This window comes from Haliotis rubra, unplaced genomic scaffold (assembly GCF_003918875.1).
Source record: "Haliotis rubra isolate DU_JTF1 unplaced genomic scaffold, ASM391887v1 Scf502, whole genome shotgun sequence".
Taxonomy (NCBI): Eukaryota; Metazoa; Mollusca; class Gastropoda; order Lepetellida; family Haliotidae; genus Haliotis; species Haliotis rubra.
In genome coordinates this window covers 32,219-53,661 of record NW_025767194.1, presented here as the reverse complement: position 1 = coordinate 53,661, position 21,443 = coordinate 32,219, and the positions used below count along the sequence as shown (strand labels likewise).

Here is a 21,443-nt window from a genome sequence, read left to right as displayed (position 1 = left end):
CACAATTGTAACATTTAATTGGAAACTGTCTCATCATGTCCTCTTTCATTTGTTTGTTTGTTGTTTAACGCCGCACTCAGCAATATTCCAGCTATATGGCCGTGGGCTGTAAATAATCCAGTCTGGACCAGACAATCCAGTGATCAACATCATAAGCATGGATTTACACAGTAAGGATACGATGACATGTCAACCAAGTCAGCAAGCCTGACCACCCGATCCCGTTAATCGCCTCTTACAAGGAACATGGGTTGCTGAAGACCAATTTCAAAACAGGATCTTCGCGGACCAATAAGTAAAGTCGGACTCAAATTGTAAGTATTGTTATGCTCATACGTCTCCGAAAAGCAAACAGTATTTCCATGCTGAAGGTCATTAATCGTCTCAATGCTGTGTCGAACCCAGAAGCGTCATGCCACCCCCAAATAAGTCTGGCAATAATTCTTTCCTAAGTAGATTTCCGTGTCATTTGAATTATGTAAAGAATGCCTGAATGTCCAAATTTCTAAATATATAGACTTTAAGTAGTTTATGTATTTTAAAACGAAAAAAATACGGGAATTAAAACTGTATTTGCCAGGTTTCTCGGCCCGCAGGCACAAACAACGGCCATTGTTGAGTTTAGACACTTTACGTGGTACCTCAGTCTGATATTTTCGTCATAATGTAATCACTTTTTATAATTTGATCAATGTTCATTGCTGAAGAGAAAACACTGACGGTCAATAGTTTCTAACAATTAGCAACTTTCGGTATACTTAGTTATAAACAAATGGTCAAAAACAGAAAAACAAATATCACATGAACTTCGATTATTCACACTAAATAGCCATTTGTGTTAAATTTGGGTTTGATAGACGGAATATCTCCAATTTACTGACATAACGAATAATAACGAATGAGTTTTAGTTTACAACCCCTGTCTGTGACATCGCATCCGGTGACCTTTGCACTTACTAGGAAAGTGTTATTAGATTTCACGAAAGTGTAAACTTTGGAGTTATTAAAATAGTAATATTTTGTGCAGAATGTTTGTTTTACATACGTGTACTGGAATGCAACACGAGTTGTGATTCAGTATCGAAAACAAAGCGTCATAAGGTTTGAAATCAGGACTGGTGATAATCCATAAACTATGTGATATTTTCTGCGATTTTCGTGATCTGACACGTTGGAATAAACCTAATAGTGTCATTTGAACAAAAGATGGGATGACATAGAAATACGAAAAATATAATTAAAACATTTCAGAGATGTTTTTTAATTTGCCATCGCTCTGATATTTGCTGATAAAAATGTACGAATTAAAACTCAGATGACTATGAGACATCGGTGAAATGAACATTGAAATCGGTTACCGCAAATGAAATGATTTATACGTCAATCATGTAATTCAGGTAAATTCAAGAAAAGTTACATTATTTATATTTTCTTTGGCTTTAACCTCTGTATGTTTGACAAGAACAGGATATGTTTGGATAAAAATGTACATTTTCCTATCTGGCTTCAATGTGCAACATATTGGTTCAGTTGTTCCCTATTTATTATTTAGTGACGCCCAAACTGTATGAAATCATACACTCAATTTACAACGCTTTAATTTTGATTCATTAGGAGTATACTCCTCTGCAAAAGCATGTCTGTGATCTTTACTCTCCGTGAAATTACCAACTGACCATAATGATGATTATTTCAAAAGGCACAAAAATGACATTCGCACCACCCTTCATCGTTTCATCGCTCTGATGATGCATGGCATCACAACATCACGTCGTTTCATCTCTCGGTATCCCCGCATCCATATTTCATAGCTTTCCGTCACCGCTCCAGCGATCGCGTTTACGGGCTTTTGCATGGTTGAATCCTTTCTGCAACATCACTTCACCGTCCATGAGCATTGCCTCATCACATAGTTGTATAGCTCTGTAACTTGTAAAACTAAACCAATGGTTTGGCATAGAAATATCGGTTATCATTTCACACAAATGCATACCACAAATACAACATATGACATAAGCTATGTTCCACTCTGTTAATACATTTATTTTACAGGGTCAAACTTAAGTTTAGTGACTTCTGTTGTAAAGAGAGATAACTACACCATGGACGGTATGGCTGGACCAACGACATTCAGTGAGTGAGTGAGTTAAAAGTTAAAGTTAGAGGTTTATAAATAGCTTAAAAGGGATATCACTATGAAGAGCAATACAATATAAAAACGGGCTAATGATCGCTAGCAACTGAAGGTAGACCACCATACTAGTGACCATGCTGACTTACAGTACTTTTACTGCCTGTATGGATCCTAGCTGAATTTACGCCATCCATTCAGTCGTTGGCGATTATACTCCAATTGAGCCAAGTAGTAAATGAACATATATTCTACGATTAAAACCATGTAGTATGAAAAATATCTTGAAAGAGGTGGGACTTACATACCCTCTCAGTAGGACAATACATGTACGCTACTTCAACCCCCAATGAAAGTATTGCCACTTCAGTTAAAGCTATTTATTCATTCTAACAAATTAAAACTCATATATTAGTTACAATAGAAATTCAAAATGTATCAGTTAAATCAATTTCCTTGAAAAAGTTAGGATTAGATAGGGATTAAGTTTGTTAAAAAGATCCGTCCATATTTGTCCATTTTAATGGAAAAACCCCTCAATAGTCAAGTAGGACATGCTTGACTTTGATTCTTTCATCATAAAGGATGCAAAACGGAGGATCCTTGATGTGAGCACCTTTCAACAGGTATTCATGAGCATGACGACCTCTTCAAAATCTGGGCAGGCCACTCAAGTAGGTTTAGCCAATTTTGGCTATTTATGATGTAATTTATTGAAACATACTTGTATTGGGTGACACAGTTCTTCTGAATTGGGTCTCGGGTGTAAGATTTAATGACGGTTTTGTAATCAGGGTATGGAGGAAGAAGTGGTGTCACAAATTTCGGAGATAATCCTCGGATGGGTGACCGTGTTTGGCAGCTTGACTCCTGAAAGTTTCTAGGACTTCCGTCCTGCCCCACAATGAAGCATATGTGATACATTTGGTCTCACCTTAGGATGGTGTGATTGTTCAAACTTGCCTCTGTCCACCCAGCAGTAAAATTGGGTACCTGGTATGATACGATGGTAGTCCTTGAGCGCCTGACAGGCGACCGGTTGTATTCTCCAAAGGGAATGTTCTGTACTCGTTGACCAGGGGTAATATGTCAGCGGTTTGAGCATGCAATGTGCATGGATAAATGTGCAATATAAATGGACTATTATTATTTGTCGTGTACTACCTTGGCAGCAACATCGGCCATTGCGTTACCAGAAACATGGCTGGATATCCAGAAGAAAGATCATTATTGAACTGAAAAGTGGATGTTTACAAAATACCTTTTAACTTTCCTTGGATCCATCTGTAAATAAGGATTTGTATGTATCATATTTACTTCTTAACTGATAAAAGTCTTGCCTATAATGTTATTCGACTGTTTTTAATTTTTAAAATGTGACCTATTTTAAGTCGTCTTTCGGCCTTACTATTTGCCACAGTGGATAAGAAAGCAGGCGGAAAGAGGATATATTTTCCAGGTCAATGTTAGCTCCAAAAATAATGGTTTTATACTTATTCAGTAAAAACCGTTGAAGGACAGTTTATTTTAACGCAAAATAACATGCCTCGTGAAACACTCTGATCCTGACTGTAATGAGGGTTGAACCGACTCCGACTTGCAATCATCTGTCTATTAAAAACTGTTATATGAAATGAGGTAAACAACCTCTCAAACCAAACTCATTTAAACCCTTTAAAATGCAGTGGTTCTAAGTTGTATCGTAGGCTTTCTCAAATTCAAAGAGAAATGAGACTACGTGTTGTTTAGAAACTTTGGAATTTTTAACAAAGGATTCAAATCGTACTAAATGATCAATAGCACATTCCTGGTGTCCACCGCCGTAATGTTGCTGGAATAGTGCTAAATGCGGCGTAAGTTCAACCCTTTATTCTCTGTTTTATATCTTTATTTATAAATACTCTAGTAATTTCACTTTACATTGACGAGAGGTATTTTCCATCTAAATTTATTTATTTATTAAAGTATATATTGTTCTCTTTACGATATAGCTCATATATTACCGATGTGACATTAAATATGACGCTGGGTATATCGGTTTCAAGATTAATATGAGCACCACACTCGTACGCTTGGGTTTCGCCAAAGTCATCTATATGGATTCTGGGTGAGAATGCATGTACCCAACAACCTCACTTGTAGTAAATGCTCGGCTGACAAGGCTCATTCAAGTTGATGACTGTATGTCACCGTATCCCTATTGCGAGGATCGATACTCATTTTGACTTGCCATGGATTGTCTTGTCCAGGCTGGAATGTTTAATAACCACCGTCATATATAACAGCAATGAGGCGTTAGACAGTAGGGAATCAATTTTACAGAAACGGTAAAACTCAAATAAAAAAATCATTTCTGTTACATTATCTAGCCCTGAAACTGTCCCAACTCCCTTTAACCCGAACTCGGCCTTCGCGTATAAATATGATAGAGAAAAGGTGTACAGATATGAAGTGTCCACAAGTAATCTTGCTCCTCTTTCCCCATGGTACAAATTAATGCTGCTAGTTCTAAATGCAGCATCGAATGCTACAGGAACATCCCCTTTGTGTTCGTGAAGAAGGTACTATGAGAGTGTCACACAGAGAATCAAAAACTGACTTCTCCAGGGTCCCGGAAGGGAGTTCAGCACCATGTCTGTCTAGAATACTGTTTTCCTGATAAGCGTGCTACAAGTGGTCAAGATTACTTGTCTTAATCCAGTCCGGTCTCGGAAGGAGCTCAGTAATATTCCCACTCGTGTCGGGGGATAATATTGGTAGGTACTGATGGTATGCATCTCCTGTACTTGTTGGCATCCTAATCACAGAGCGAAACGGTTCCAGCTCACGAAGGACTCATGCATTGAAACATCATGAGAATGAAAGGTCCTTTCAAAAAGAATGTTTTCATCTTTATTGTATAAATTGTTTTCGTCACGATATGGCTGAGATATTGCCGATGTGACGTTAAATATTAACTCACTCACTCACAAGCTACAAACGAGTATTTGTTGCCTCACACGGGAATGTTTTTTGCCATACACGAACATCTATACACGAACCACGGTTTTCATTATTTGATAGTGATCTCTGAAGAAGTGCTTGTGATATAGTCCTAATCGTCCAAGGGAGTCTTTCTGATGAGTATGGAAAGCTTTGTCCTTTTCTTGTCCATGCCTTCAGTGTACTCTTTATAACGATAGTATACAACCACGTGGATGTAAATAGCTAGACTGAATGTATCTATTATCAATAAACCATTCGTCAAAATAGACGTTGTTACAGAGGTCTTTTTGCTGATCAAACCAATTTCTTATTCAACTTGACTGTAAAACAGGAACTGCTTACTTGTTACCTTCAAGTATTGAACAAGAAGAAACAACACGACGGTGTACATCGGATTTGTGAAGGACAGTCTGTGTCTTTTGTTAGTCGTCCCTGATGACGAAGCCCATCCTCCTTACATGATTCAGCAGATGCATTTTGCATCTTCAGAGATTTACAGTTCAGGGAGTTTCAACTTACCTGAAAAAATCAATTACGTTGGAAGAATATAAATGTATCCCTTGCTGTTTGCTAAATGTTTTAAACTATAGACATAATTGTAAGACTTGATTCTTCATCAATAGCAATTCATATCCTAATTAGTACGGGGTGAAGTGCGACAATTATATTTTTCTACTGAGTGAGAACCTTTCATTCTCATGTCTTCAATGCGTGAGTCCTTCTTGAGCTGGAACCGTTTCGCTCTGTAAATAAGATGCCAACAAGTACAGGAGATGAATATCATCAGTACCTACCAATATTATCCCCGCCACGAAGTGGGAGGGGGTTATAACTTCGAGATTATGGGGACAGATTTTCTCAAAAACCATTATGGATAGGGAAACCAAATTTGGTATGTCTTTTCAGGACATAACTGCCTTGATGGAGTTCGAAAACGGAAACCGTGTTACAATTTTTTTACAGCGTTATGGCCCTTGTCATGCGATTCTTGACTTAGTGCCAATGTCAAGAACAGATTTTATCAGTAACCGTTATATAGATAGGGAAACCAAATGTGGTATGTGTTATCAGGACATGAATGTCGTGGTGGTGTTAAAATACAGGAACCAAATAGGGACAAAACACCGTGGCGGGGGATATTGATGACCATGTCTTGTTTTTTATATTTCATCCGCAAAAGCCCATGTTAATTCCCCAGCTACATGTGCATGTAAACGCAGCTAAATGGATTGTATTCTGAAACTCGACACCATGGCTGATTGCGCGTCATCGTTCCCTGATGTCGTAAGATGCAATGTACACTGACCCTTGCAGTAAGATCGTCTCTTACCCATCTATGCAAGGGACAATCTATAACCCGGACTGGATAAAGGCAAGTAATGTCACTTGACCTCATGTAGCAAGCTTATAAGGAAAACAGTATGCTAAAGTACTGTCGGAAATGCTAGAAAAATGCTTTTTAGCCTTAATACTTTGATAAAGGTGATAAATGTACTATGTTGTCAATATATCAACTCGCCTATAGTGTACCCAATTTTTATTTCAATCGATTTAACATTCCCATGCATTTAAAGGGCAGTTTGCAGGAGAGAATATGGTACCAAAACAACAACTTAGGATTTTTTCAGAGTTCAACAACAGAAATCTGAAATAGTCTTTACATTTATGCTAATAATACAGGTGGTGTAAAAATATGAATCAACGTTTTTCTTTAACAAATAAATGTTGAATGTTTGTGTTACTTTACTTAATTATCGTTTCTTTATTGAAGAAATATTAATATAAATGTTAAGTCTTGATAAATAAGTTTCCCGTCATGCATGCACATCTTTATCACAGCGTCCACTATGGCCAACTATTTGCAGTCAATTGTTGCAAAGGTTTATAAGTTTTTTGTGCTTGAAAAAGACAGAGGTAAACCTTTCATTAGTTTAGAAAGGGTTTATTACAGAACTTGTAGAGCTGTTGGTATGTCTTACCAACAAGTTTACAATATTGTCAACAAATCAGACAAGACAGGGACCGTCTCAAAAGCAAAACTGGGACGTAAAACCATCCTTGACAACTTTGACAAGGGAGTACTTAGACGGGAGGTCTACAATCTTTATGAGAAGAATAATATATATTCTAAAGAAGCTACACCAGTTACTTCGTTCAATCTTTGGCCAATGTTCACAACTAGATTAAACTGACCGAATTACATCCATATTTTTGCAATGAAATATACTGTTGACATGCAAAACATTTATTAAAACGTTGCACATTTCTACAATCAATCGATAAGATAACACAAGTGATAGGATTCTTTCCAATGTACAGTAATTCGTATGTTTATTTCAAAACAAACACACATACACAAATGATCCCTTATATAACCAATACGTATACTATACGTACACATATTCAACATTTTGAAGAAAACATCTATTGAGATGACCCCTCCCCCGAGCGTGTGCTCAGGTGTCAATTTCACCTGTCGATACCGTGCATGCTGATGACGTAACACAGGCAGTTAAAGTTTGTATCAAATAACGTCCCACTACCCGTTATTTTTCTAAGTTTTGGTATTTTCATCAGTAAAAACACATTTTAGGGCATGTCTCAAAATTTATTCCCTCGGTCTACATTAGGTAGATGTTTCTTAAAGTGATATTTGTTATTTAAGTAACTGTAATACCTCTGAATTTTATATATAAATCAAAAAGCATTTTTCTAGCATTTCCAACAGTACTTTAGACAGACATGGTGCTGAACTCCCTTCCGAAGACCCTGGAGAAGTCAGTATTTGATTCTCTGTGTGACACTTTCATGGTACCTTCTTCACGAACACAAAGGGGACGTTCCTGTAGCATTCGATGCTACATTTAGAACTAGCAGCATTAATTTGTACCATGGGGAAGGAGGAGCTATCTTACTTCGAATTTTACCGTTTCTGTAAAATTGATTCCCTACTGTCTAACGCCTCATTGCTGTTATATATGACGGTGGTAATTAAACATTCCAGCCTGGACAAGACAATCTATGACAAGTCAAAATGCGAGTGCGAGTGTCGTGCTGATATAAATCTAGACACCGACGTACCCAACGTCATATTTAATGTCACATCAGTAATATACGAGCCATGCCGTAATGAGAGCAATTTCTAATTTAAACATTAAATAAATTTAGATTGAAAATAGCTCTGATTAATGTGAAGTGAAATTACTAGAGTATTGGAGATTTTGACTTAAACCTAGCATGTTATCAAAAATATAGATATACGTATACTCATGGAAACGAATAAAGGAACACGCGAAAGCGCAAGTGTTCCTGTACTCTTTTCCGGGTTTCTTGTCGTGCTTTATATTGCACTGTGGGTGAAAATGTGGAAATAACTAAAGGAATACTTGAGCTTTCATATTTTGCCTCATTCCCTTCCATGACTATATAACTACAGAGAATAATAACAAATAAAATGGGTTATAGGTCCCCAGCAACCAAACTTGGGCCACTATTCTGGGAATCGTGGGGACGTATAATACTTCTGCCTTCTGCACGGTTCCTGAAAGATCAATACAGTAGAGCAGTACATTTTCACTGTGATTCTTTCATGATAAGGAATACAAAACAGAGGACCTTCACCTTTCAGTAAAGGCTCATCAGTCTATCTCGAGTGGCCAATACGACTTCGTCTCATGATGACCTTTCGAAATCTGAACTGAAGCAGGTGTAACTGGTAGTTGCTTTTATTGCATGTTACTTATTGATACCAACTTGGGTGTCCCACTATTTTCCATTAGATCAGGGGCGGTGGAGTAGCCTAGTGGTTAAAGCGTTGGCTCGTCACGCCGAAGACCCGGGTTCGAATCCCCACATGGGTACAATGTGTGAAGCCAATTCCTGGTGTCCCCCGCCGTGATGTTGCTGGAATATTGCTAAAAGCGGCGTAAAACCAAATTCAGTCAGTCAGTCCATTAGATCACTGATGAAACTTCTAAAAAGGTTTATAATCGCTGTAAAGTTTTCAACAGTGGTGTCACAGATGTGTTAAATGATGCCGCACCAGCAGAATCGGTCATCGTGTTAACGGTGTTTCGAACATGGCTCAGCAACAAACAAAAGAGGATGTCATATTGGTCAGTGGCAAGATCACTTTTTAATTCGAGACTTTCATTTCAATCGGGATGTTTAAAGAAATACGAATTATTCATTATTATGCATTCTACTCCTCCCTGGCAACTAAAACTGTTTAATGGCCTGAAGGCAAGAAACAGAATCGAAAATGTTTTTGAAGTGTTTATATTTAAACTGTTTACATATTTAGCATCAGATGAAATTGTGTTTGCTTCGGCTGTCAAAATCTGTTTTCTGGTAAGAAATTGTTTTGGATCCAATAACAGTGGCACTAGCAACTACGCCACGATTCCTATATCCATCTGTGAAGATAGATTTATAAGTATGAGAAGTGTATGGCTGGTTTCTGATTTCTTAGTTTTCCTTGTGTAAAATCTACCGATGGTTTCACTATTTGCCAAGGAGGAGAAGAATGCAGGTTGGAAGGAGATATATTTTCAAGCTAAAAGTTAGCAGTAGAATTTAAAGGTTAATTCGTATTTCTTTAAGAGAATAAGAGTTGTGCGCAGGTTTAGTTGTGTAGACAAATAACTTCGTTAAGCACCCCTGACATATCTCACGAGTAAATGAGCCCCAATCTTAAACCTTTGGAGCATATCTGGGACATGATTGGTCGTCGTGTGCAACAAAGGGATCCTTCTATACAGAACCTGGCCCAAATGGAAGCTGCTTTACACGAGGAATGGCGTACACTGCCCCTTCAGATGATCAGGAGGCTGACAGGGGTATGAGAGTACTGGCTGTCATACAGTAACATGGAGGTTACACTGGGTATTGACGTTGAATCGTGTAAGACACGCAAAATGACATTTTGAATGTTCACATTCACCAATAAATTCAACGATAAACATTCCAGGGACATACTTGTACAGCCTTGGTTTTGTATGAAAATCAGTGTATGTTTTTAAATGAGCAATTATCATCATAGAATCAGCATAAATTCTAATCATTTTGTCTTTTTTATGAGTCAAACGATCGTACGGGTCAGAAAAACTCATATTTTTCCATCGTGGTCACCACAAGAAGTTTTATGTACGCGCTGAAAACCTATTGCAAAAATACAGGGAGTTCTTAATTAAGTTCTTTGTGTATAGTTTCGTGATATAGTGTAAGGGTAATTTGATACGGCGACGTTTTATAGATTGGCCATCGGTCACAACGTAAAGGCAACGTAAAGTTCGAAAAGATCCACAACCCGTCTTATTGTCCCATAAAGTCCTGTCCCAGGTGTGGTGTTACCTCAAAGTTTGCTTCTGTTGAACCGACTGTGAATGGGTACCCGGAAGGATACCATGTAGCGTCTCACAGCATGTGTTTACACTCCCCAAGAGCTGAGAATGGAAACGATTCCATATTAATCCACTGGACAAAATGGACAGACGAAGGGACAACAATGGACAGATAAAGAGACAATATCATTGTCTTTGACTAAGGCTTATTAGTGTGATAACAGACAGGGTCAAAGGGATAAACGATAAAGGTCATAAATGTCTTAACTTAAACAAAAATAATTAATGATAGTGACAGTGGTACTGGTTGACTGACAAGACAATGCACAAAACAGTTGTAATGATTATTAAGAATGGAGATTAGCGTCCTATAAATACTTGCAATGAATTTATACATATCTTGGCTACACAGTATCTGACCTTTGGAAATAATTGTATATTATTCGGACATTGTCTCACCAGAATCAGTCGATAAGACAATTGAACAAAGTGGAATGTAAATGTGATGATGATGACTGTTTCAACTGTCTAATACAACATTTTCCGAGAGACCATTATGTGGTGCTTTGTTGTGATTACTATCTCTCTCTACAGTGTGTAGGTAAGTATGTGGATTGTGTATTAAAACGGTGCATGCGATTAAGTCTTACTGTACATGTATCACTGAACAATTAATCACTTTCCGTGGCAACCCATCCGTGAAGATCAGTAGATAAGAAATAATGTGTTTCCCACCAACTACCACCATTAATCAAATACACTAATTAAATATAAATAATAACTCTTTAAGATGCAAATAGATATAGATAAGTAATACATACTTAATGAATGGTAATCATATAGGTTAATAAAGCAGTGTTAATATCTATGCATAAATGTCCATATGCATAATGTTTTGAGATAGCATGATTAATGTATCTGAAAAATGCTTAATGTTTGTCAGTGCGAAGGCGTGACCTCTTTGCATTGTGGTCAGCGGGTTCCCACTTCGTGAGGATTGACAATAGCAACAAAAACGAAACGTGCTAAGCCTGAAGTCACATCTAGGTGTGACATGTGTTGGGGCATCTGGTCATTACACTTTGTTAGCGGCAATAATGTACAACAACCTTCAAAAACGTTCGTGTTGAATTATACCAATGCTAGAATATTTTTATTTCAAACCAATATAAAATACATCTAGCCAAGTTATGTTTTGTTTGTCAATTCTCGCTTAGTTTTATTTCCAAACATGTTTCGAAAGAAACGTCCATAGACTTAAGAAGGTTAGACTTGGGTTTGACTTGACAGAATGACCGGCTGAATGCGTAATCTGCATTATCACTTCTGCTGAGATAGTGTTTCTCTTTTTGCATAATTGGGGGCAACATACTCCCTGCTACAGAATGACGACAGATGTGCAATAATCTTTTTGATTCAAATCTTATAGTACAAACTGAAAGAAATACTTTTTTTCATGCATGTTTCAAGTTTTATGTAGTCCCGGGGGTCTAAAGAAACTTAGTTGGTGTCCGGAAGTACAGACTGCCACGTTTCTTTAATGTTGGCTTGTAGATAGATGTCACTGGGGTTATGCCTTTTCAAAGTAAGTGAGCCCCTGCATGTCATGTACAAAATCAATGACACCGCCTTCCGCCCCCCCCCCTAACTTTAAGCATAATTTTGTAATGTTTTTATGCACAAAATTGCTGACCCCCCAAGTACATGTGTGCAAAATTGATGACCCCCTCCCTACCTCCCCAGAACAAAACACAGAGGAAAAGGGCAGACAATTATTTCCGCCATCACCTAACTGTTCTGTCATAAAATAAAATACTAAATGCAAAAGCACGTTGTACCTTCAAACAAAACAAACGTCAATCTTGGAGGAAATGTGTCTCCAGAATTAATTCATGCACGCGAATGTCGAAGGTATGGGACATGGTGCAGGGAATAAAAAGCAAAGGTTCAAAATCTGCTGATAATTTAATCACTGACAAATCTAAAATTGCAACAAAATTCAGTTTTATTCCTTTCCTTTGGAAATGTTTCATCTGTATGGATATATATTACTTTTCTCATATGCACTGGCATTGGCTAGTGGTATGCTCGCAAAATGGAATATCCCTTACATTTTTTAATTGTATATACACGATATATCATCTTTTCAGACTCTCATTCCTGCCTTCAGTACAACCATTCATCTTTCAAGAGCAATTACTCAAACAAACTATGGTCATAAGGAAGTGGAGTGAGTGAGTGGAGTTTGACGCCGCTTTTAACAATATTTCAGCAATATCACGGCGTAAGGAAGTGGAAGTGGTGATGCACTCCTCAAAACACTCATTATTATCATATCAACATTGATCGACTCCGATATATCTCCCAATATTTTCAATCGAAAATTAAAAATAAAATGTTCCCTACATTTTTTTAAGAGCATAAAAAATATATATTGTTTTAATACTCGTGACAATTTATGATAGTAAAATTCCTAATGTAGGAAGCGGACGTACAATTACCAAAACAAGCCCACAAGCTCTCCAGAAATAGGCACAACTGGGGGCATAAGAGCCGTTATGTAAACAAACACACAAACAATAAAAAAAATTTGAACGACGTTCAACACATTTATTTTTGACAGGTATGCCATCTGTTTACCATTGATAACAAGCGCACAATAATATTTTACATGCGAAGACTACAGTGACAATGAACATGAAATAAGTAACCAAAGCAAAGGAGTGTCTGTTCACAATAGCAACACATTACAGGATGTGTTGTGTGCATCTTATCAACATCAGTATACAACATTCTTCTAATTACCAGGAGAGGCAACATGTAACACTGCAAGCAGAGATGCCGGGAATATTGAACACAAAACAATTCCAACTGAAGTACGTTAGCGCTGCATATCAATACGCATTAGATTCCGGATAAAGCCATTGAACAGGGTACACAAATGGTCAGATTATTCTTCCCAATGGAAAATGTTATGACAAATACTGATAACAACGTTAACTGTTTTAGATATTCCGCAACCAGATTTGCACGCGCACAAATATGCTAACAAACCGAAAGGAAGCATGTACAAGGACTATGAAGAAATACTCCATATCATTACAATGACAGGACATAAATGCTATAGTGATCTTAAATTAGGAATGACAAGCCTTTATGGATGATCAACTTCGTTATTATACAATAGCGACGTTTCGGTATAGATACTTATATCGTTTTCATATCTTCTATATTGTGGTGGAAATCTGTGTCTAAATATGGATGCTACAAATGTTAGTGATAAATATTTGACCGGACAACACATTTCTCTGAAAATCATTTCTCATTTTCTTCCAGTTATGAACGTCGTTATGGAATAGTTCCCATGTCACAATCCATCAAGAAACAGAATCGTCCATGACATCAAAAAAGTCTATGATTTCGATTATCACCATGAACGATTTGATAGGTGGAAAAACCACATTTCTACAGGAAAATCGCCCTTCAACAGATTGTGCCCAAGTCCCAGTCAGCAGCGTAGGATGAAGCGGAAGTTGCCAGGCCACTTCCTGTCTGGCATTCCCCAGTCACTCTGTTGTAGTTGAAGAACGTACAGCTGTGTCTGTAACAGATGTTGCTGCACTCCATGCGACTCGAAGCCAAACTGCTTTGCATGGGTGAAGGACTATCTTGCTTCCGACCTTTTTGGATTTGTACATCATTTTTATAGCAAATGCCTGTAAATAAGTTGGAATGAATTAGTGCAGGATGTTTATTCAGCCTGTGGAACGATACAAACAAATGAATGTCAACATGAGCAAGGATCCACACGTATGGCATCAGCCCAGGCACAGGGATTATGGCTCCTGTGGGGAATTCTAACACAGGCGTGTATTCATATGACTTATATGTTGAATAAAATATGTGCACCAATTCTTGTCAAATCAAAGACGGGAATTCAGGCGGGAATTGTCAGCATTGCACAAGGTAGAGGAGGTGGAGGTTGCTGGTAGCAGTTGAACTGATCAAGATATATGTAGACAGTTATTTTGGACCTGTTATTCATTGCGGACCAGTTTTGAGGTTGTGTTGCATTATGTCTGTTAAGATTCAATAGAAGGTGTCACTAGTTGCGTTAATAACTATCCATAGACTTGTAGTCAAGTGTAATGTAAAAGCGTCTGGAACGACATTGGTCTATCGAGCATAGTCCAATCTACATTAGGAAAGGGATATATTCTGTTGTGGACAAGATGGTCCTCTGTCATATTACATAGCATGAATATTAAGGTTCTTCCCACCCTGGATATAGACCCCTGGACCCCGTTTCCCCATATTATTATCAATGGTATCATTACAATCACCAGCACGTACCGCCATGTCATATTTCCATGGTGATAATTGACGTTTGTTTGGCTTCTCCATTGTGCCCCGCCATCGTAAAATTACTTTGAACCAATTTGTCTTGATTTGTGTACCTAGTCAATCTTAACATACACCAGTTCCCCCAAGAGGCGTTCATGCATAGTGTAAATGTCTGAATAAAGACCTTACCTTCTCCAAACACTTGAACCTCGCACATCGTCATCGTGCCATCGAGAGAAACATTCACATATCTGGCCATAACCTCCTGTTCACAAGCAACAGTCTTGGATGTTCCAGTGAAACTGCCCATCTGGTTGACACAGACTTTCGGGGAGGATGCGGGACAGAGGGTAGGATGCCCGAGAAAGCCCTCTATCTTCAGAAGATCTAGCCGACCTAGAACACCATGATATCGGAGTGTTCGAATTCTCTAGAATGCATGCTTCACTTGCAATAATGTAGAAATTCCTTCTGAATTGTGTTAACATAGTCTCATTTGCACACAATAAGCGCCCCTGAGCAGACTCGGAATACATTTAGTTGTTAAATATATTTGCTCAATAACATTCAGTGATCCAATATGGTTCAATAATAGTCAAATAGTCAATACCACTGATTCACTTACCAGATACAGCAGCAAGAGAATCAGCCTCAACTGCCCCGTAAGACTCTTTAACTTTCCAATAATGAACCGACCCCAATGTCGGGAACTCAAGACATAAAGGTCGAGATTTTCAGATGAACAATTTGCGCGTGATTGTGACAGGGCAGAGTACACATATCTCAAGAACACCCGATCATTAATTAATAGTAAATCACTCACACATGCTTATGATATGGTAGGCAGGTATTTCTTATGATTTTATAATGGTTTTGTTGATTGTGTTTACATTTATGTTTCAACACTAAATTCTACAAATGCAAGGGTTGTACAACTGCAATGTATTCAAATATGCAGAACATACCTGACCAAGAATCTGTTCTTTTGAAAATAGTGATTGTAGATATGTTGTAGACATTGAGAAGGTCGACCATCCACCAGGACTTGCCATAAGGTGTATGCATACAGCGATCTCTATGGAAATTTCCTCCAGTTACACCATCAACGGCATAGAATGGGTGACCATTGTGGGCCACGCTGGATTGATAGGCAGGTTTACCTTGAGCTATGTTTGTCTGAACGGGTGCTGTCAAAAATAAAAGGCATTTTGCATTGCGTACATGGCAACACTTCGCTTCAATGACTGTAGTTGAAGATAGAATAGACAAATTACACAATGGCCTCAGGGAATTCATGCATATATAACCACATTACTTGAGAAATGAATATTTCCCAAAATGGAGGCGGTGGTGTAGCCTAGTGGTTAAAGCGTTCGCTCGCCTCTCTGAAGACCCGGGCTCGATTCCCCACATTGATATTGCTGTAATATGGGCTAAAGGCGGCGTTCAACCACACCCAATCACGATTACTATATTCCAAATTTCAAAATGCCCATTGGCATTAAAATCGTGAACAGACCATAAGCAGCATATTATGCATAATCTAAATTCATAACCTGTTTCAAAGATGCGTCCTTGACCATAATGAATGTCACAGGCGTCTCCATAACATTGGATGAAACTATTACTGATGCACTAAACAGGATTTCGTTATCAAAACGATTTTGGATCGCAAAACGTGTGTACCCTGGCTTTGTTGACCAAGATGCCAGTTTCTATTTTCAAACAAACAAATTTTGTGCGATTGGTACGCTTAATGTACTCTTTCAAGGAACCTTAAACTTGATTACATTTCAGTCATCCAGGTTATAGATTCATGTGTGTTCTATAATCTCAAGTATACTGTATATATTGAAAACACAAATACAATACAAATTGAGCTGGTAACATAATTACCATGAAAACTTTCAAATTGAAACTTCATTCAGAATCGAAACTGTTTCGTCATGCTCAACCCCATCTCAATAAATCCATCAAAATAAATAGTTCAGTGTACAAACACAGTGATAAGAAGCCAAAGTTCTAGTCCATGTTTATCTTTACAAAGCACATTGCAATTAAACCTAAACGTGCGATTACATTACAATACATTTTTTGACTGAATTTTCAGTTCAATAGTCATATTATCTATATCACTAATGGTGGGAAAGCTTACTAATAATAGCAAGGAGGATGTTAAAATCTCCACACAAAAATAACGACAATATAATACCTTTTTTATTTTGTTATATTTTCTGTAATTAAACAGAAAGTTTGTATGATTTGGTTTCTAGTTTGGATATCATTGAATTGTGATCAAGTTAGTCACTTTTAAAGTGTTGCGATTCGCTTGTTACACTGAAATAAGGAGTGAAGAAATGAAACGGATTGCAACTCTAATGCTTAATCCCAAAAAGTTCATGCACCCACGTTTTTCTGAAAGCCTTTAAAGACTGTCCATGTAAGGTCTGATACTGGATGCTGGATCGGAATGGATTCCCTGCAATCAGATGCCTCACAATTCTAAAACGGGAAATGAACGGCACTATATTGCTACCTGAGGCAGAAAGATGTTTTGGCGATGTCAAAGAAAATATAAAAAAATTGCCAGCACGTTACGATGTAGGACGGTTGTGTGTCTAGTCATTGACACATGTCGTTGACAGACCCTTCATGACACTATACACAGACGCAATGAAACTGCAAGTTAAGCTATTTCAAGTTATTAGCATTTGTTTCTTTAGAGATCTTACGGACATTGTTTTGTGACATTCATTCATTCATTCATTCGTTTTCCGTTCGTTCATTCGTTCCTTCCTTCCTTCCTTCATTTTGGTGGATGTATTTTATCATAATATCTGGTTGCAATTTCCCAATTAAATGGGTCTTATAATCCGACATTGCGATTCAGCATCCTTCCGCCCAACTGTGCTTTCATTGAAATATTCCATGGATAACTTGATGCTGGTCAAACACGGATCATACACATGGCAAATCTCTTACCCGAATTTACGACCACTGGACCATGGGAAACCAGCACAACATTTTGCAGCACATAATTTCCCTTTCAGATCTATGGTCTATTTCTTGATCAGAAAAAATCTCCAATTAACCTGAAATTTGCGACACAAAAAATATAACAAATTAACATTCCCAGAATTTTTGTCCCTAACTTTTATTTTCAGGAACCACAAACAGTTTCATTTTCTTATATGAACACGATTTCATACGAGCTTGTTGCAGAACGTGTTTTTTGAAGCTTAAGGATGTAAATCGCAAAGCTAAAGATTAACCAGTCCCGGTTAAATCCTGTTGCAAAATACTCTGGGACACTGCGTCTCACTATACAAAAGGGTAAGCGTGCCCTATGGCACACACACACACACACACACACACACACACACACACACACACACACACACACACACACACACACACACACACACACACACACACACACACACACACACACACACACACACACACACACACACACACACACACACATTATTCACGTATTCTGATACGACACTCAGTTTCAGTCATTTTGAAACAGTTGAGTTTTCAACACTCTGCACCACTATCCAGCATGACAAACTAAGGCAATCAGTTTTCGATCCACGAGGAATTTATGCAGACATTACATATTGTTACATCTCCTTTTTAAAAAAGTCTGAACAATATGTTAAGAATGAAATCAAATGTCATCGTATCAATCAATATGCAAAATGATGGACGTCCTCAGCAAAACTATTTTAGGCATATGTTGGTATGTGGCATACCTGTGAACATCCGGGTTAGAATTGATCCAATGCTTGTCGTAAAAGGCGACTAAAGGTGTCGGGTGGTCAGGCTTACTGACTTCGTTGACAAATGTCATCGTATCCCAGTTGCGTAGGTCGATGCTCATGATGTTGATCACTGGCTTGTTAGGTTCAGACTCGATTATTTACAGACCGCCGCCACATAGGTGGAGTATTGTTGAGTGAGGCGTTAAACAACAAACCAAATAACCATAGTAGGTGGCATCTGGGCAGCATGGGTACTCAAAACGGATTGGCAAAACGATGGAATTCGGCCAAGATAAACTTGAACATTTGGTATGATCTGACATTGTTTAAATATTTTCGACTCCGTCATAACAACCCGACCTAGCAATATAAGCGACCAATGGAACCGCATTTTCTGTTTCATATTTAGATTTACAGTGACCAATAGCTATCGAAATGAAAGTCTGAATCAAACGTTGGTTGACCTGGGACACAGTTCCCATGGCCTCAGTAAAACTTTCAAAAGCCATATGGCAGATATGTTAAGGTTATTTGTAACTTTGACGTGTCAGGGAATAAATTGGTATCTGTTCGTATTCCCTGTATAAGCCGTTAGCTCTAAATGTTCCCACGTGTGCTCAGATTAACACATGGTTTCTGTTTGACGATGAATACGCTCACCTTCAGGCGAACCCAGTTTTCAGTATTTGATCCATAAACATGTGCTTGTGAGATAGAGCAATTTGTGCGGGGGTCAAGATCTCTTTTTTTTGATTAACCAAAACGTTTTGCGGTTTTCTTTTCAATTAGAATGTTGATGACAGTGTCACCCATGCACTTTATTTTACCACAGTACAAATTTGTATATCTAGTTTAAGGACAGATGGGTAATTGTTCGTGATGATGACCAATTCCCATTCCAATACATCAAAGAGATACCTGATTATTTACCTTTGGTTTATGATGTAAAATGTACTGTTAATAATTTGTTTAGTGCCTCAGTTATCGTATACATAATTTCATTATCTGAGCTTATTTGATTGGCAAACTTGGATGATGTATGCCATCGTATCCGAATCATGAAAATAGCTGGGCAGGATGTAAGTAACCAGATTTAGTACCTCTATCAACAACAACAAAACATTTCAAATTAGATGTTGATACAGAGATCACGTTGTCGCTGTAAAAACCATGTATTTCTGATTAGCGTTACACTTTTGAACTTGAGCGAAAAACATAGTGTATGCTTACCTGTTACCTTCAAGTATTCAACAAGAAGAAACAACACGTTGACATACATCAGACTTGTGAAGGACGTCATGTCTGCGTCTGTTGTGAGTCGTCCCAGATGACGAAGCCCATCCTCCTTCCTGTGTTCCACCTGATTCAGCAGATGCAGTTTGCGAAGATGTGTTTGCATCTGTAGAGATTTACAGTTCATGACGTGTTAATTTATCTGATGAAATCAATTTCGTTGGAAGTAGTAAATGGATCCCTTGCTGTTTGTATAAATGTTTTAATCTGTAGAATCAACAGTAACACTGATCATTAATGGCAATCCATATCCTAATTAGCAGATGTTAAAGTACGATAATGATACGTTTTAACTGCGTGAGGATCATTCATTTTTCATGATGCATTCAATGTATTGCGATATCAGTGTTTTGGTCTTGTACAATGCAACACACTTCTTTGTGAGCTGGAACCGTTTCGCTCTGTGAATATGATGCCAACAAGTACAGATGTAAAGGGGTATTTGTTACCCTGGTGACGAGGCGCATAGCATCAGTACCAACTGACATTATTGCCACACGCGAAGATCCGTGTTAGTTCCCAAGCAACAACTGTTGTAAAACGTCTAAATGGATCGGATTGTGAAACTCAACTCCATGGCTGATTGCGCGTCATTGTTCCCTGGGCCCCATTTCACAAAGCTCTCGTAAGCCTAAGATCTCTTAACTTTTCTCGTAGCAATCGTACCTACTATACTGTAACATAGGAAGTACGAATGCTACGAGAAAGGTTACGAGAGCTTTGTGAAAAGGGGCCCAATTGTCATAACATGCAATGTACACTGACCCTCACCCATCGAAACGTCTCTTACCCTCATCAATGTTTGCTATGGATCATCTATAACCCGAACTTTATCAAGACAAGTAAATTCACTTGACCAATTGTAGCAAGCTTATAAGGAAATCAGTATGCCACATAAACATGGTGCTGATGGTCTGTTTGACCTCGTCAGTCTTGTAGTTCACGAACACATCGGATGCGTTCTTGTAGCAATCGATACTGCACTTAGAAACTGGACATAATTGCGTTGGGAGAAGCTATTTTATTGGTCTGTTTGTTCTTTAATGCCGCGGTTCAGCTATATGGCGGTGGTCCTTAAACCTTCCAGCCTGTTGAAAAGACGATCCAGAGGTTACAATAACTATCGATCCTTGCAATAGGGATACTTATTGTGCCATACGGTCAACCACCTGAATGAGCCTGGCCAGCCGAGCATTTACTACAAATGAAGTTGTAGGGTACATGCATTCACACCCGGAATACAGTCGGTACCATGAGTACCAATATGGCGCTGAAAATTACAGAAACCGATGTACCCACGGTCATAGGTTTCGGGCACACGTATAGGGCGCATATCTTCAACTGGGAATTGCGGGTCCTTAAAGGAATGTTACCAGTCCATATAACTGGAGGTCGTCCATGAACCGTCCGTAATTCGGATTTATACGGATTTGTATGTAGTTTTGCGTACAAAAGAGGGATGGACATGTCTACAGGTTTAACATTCAAGCCAAACGTTGATTGTACCGTTGAATGGTTTGGCAAATATCGTCTTCAGTTAACATACTGGCCTTATATGTGTCATTATTTGATATATGT

General features: G+C 38.2%; 1 protein-coding gene across 1 annotated transcript; it reads right to left on the bottom strand.

The window, feature by feature from the left end:
• Positions 1-13,840: 13,840 nt before the first annotated feature.
• LOC124291944 (fucolectin-4-like) lies at positions 13,841-19,969 on the bottom strand. Its single transcript, XM_046729028.1, has 4 exons — positions 19,803-19,969; positions 15,768-15,989; positions 14,992-15,198; positions 13,841-14,174 (listed from the first exon to the last, which is right to left on the bottom strand). The coding sequence occupies exons 1-4, from the start codon at positions 19,870-19,872 to the stop codon at positions 13,942-13,944; spliced, it is 732 nt and encodes a 243-aa protein (XP_046584984.1). The 5' UTR covers positions 19,873-19,969; the 3' UTR covers positions 13,841-13,941.
• Between the last annotated feature and the right edge of the window lie 1,474 nt (positions 19,970-21,443).

Bases quoted from the DNA above. Each gene is read 5' to 3' on its own strand.
- LOC124291944 (XM_046729028.1), bottom strand. From the start codon at position 19,872: ATGACGTCCTTCACAAGTCTGATGTATGTCAACGTGTTGTTTCTTCTT. The intron at 15,990-19,802 runs GTAAGCATACAC...TATTTTTGACAG, and splicing joins TGAATACTTGAAGGTAACAG to CACCCGTTCAGACAAACATA. The intron at 14,175-14,991 runs GTAAGGTCTTTA...ACTTATTTACAG, and splicing joins GGTTCAAGTGTTTGGAGAAG to GCATTTGCTATAAAAATGAT.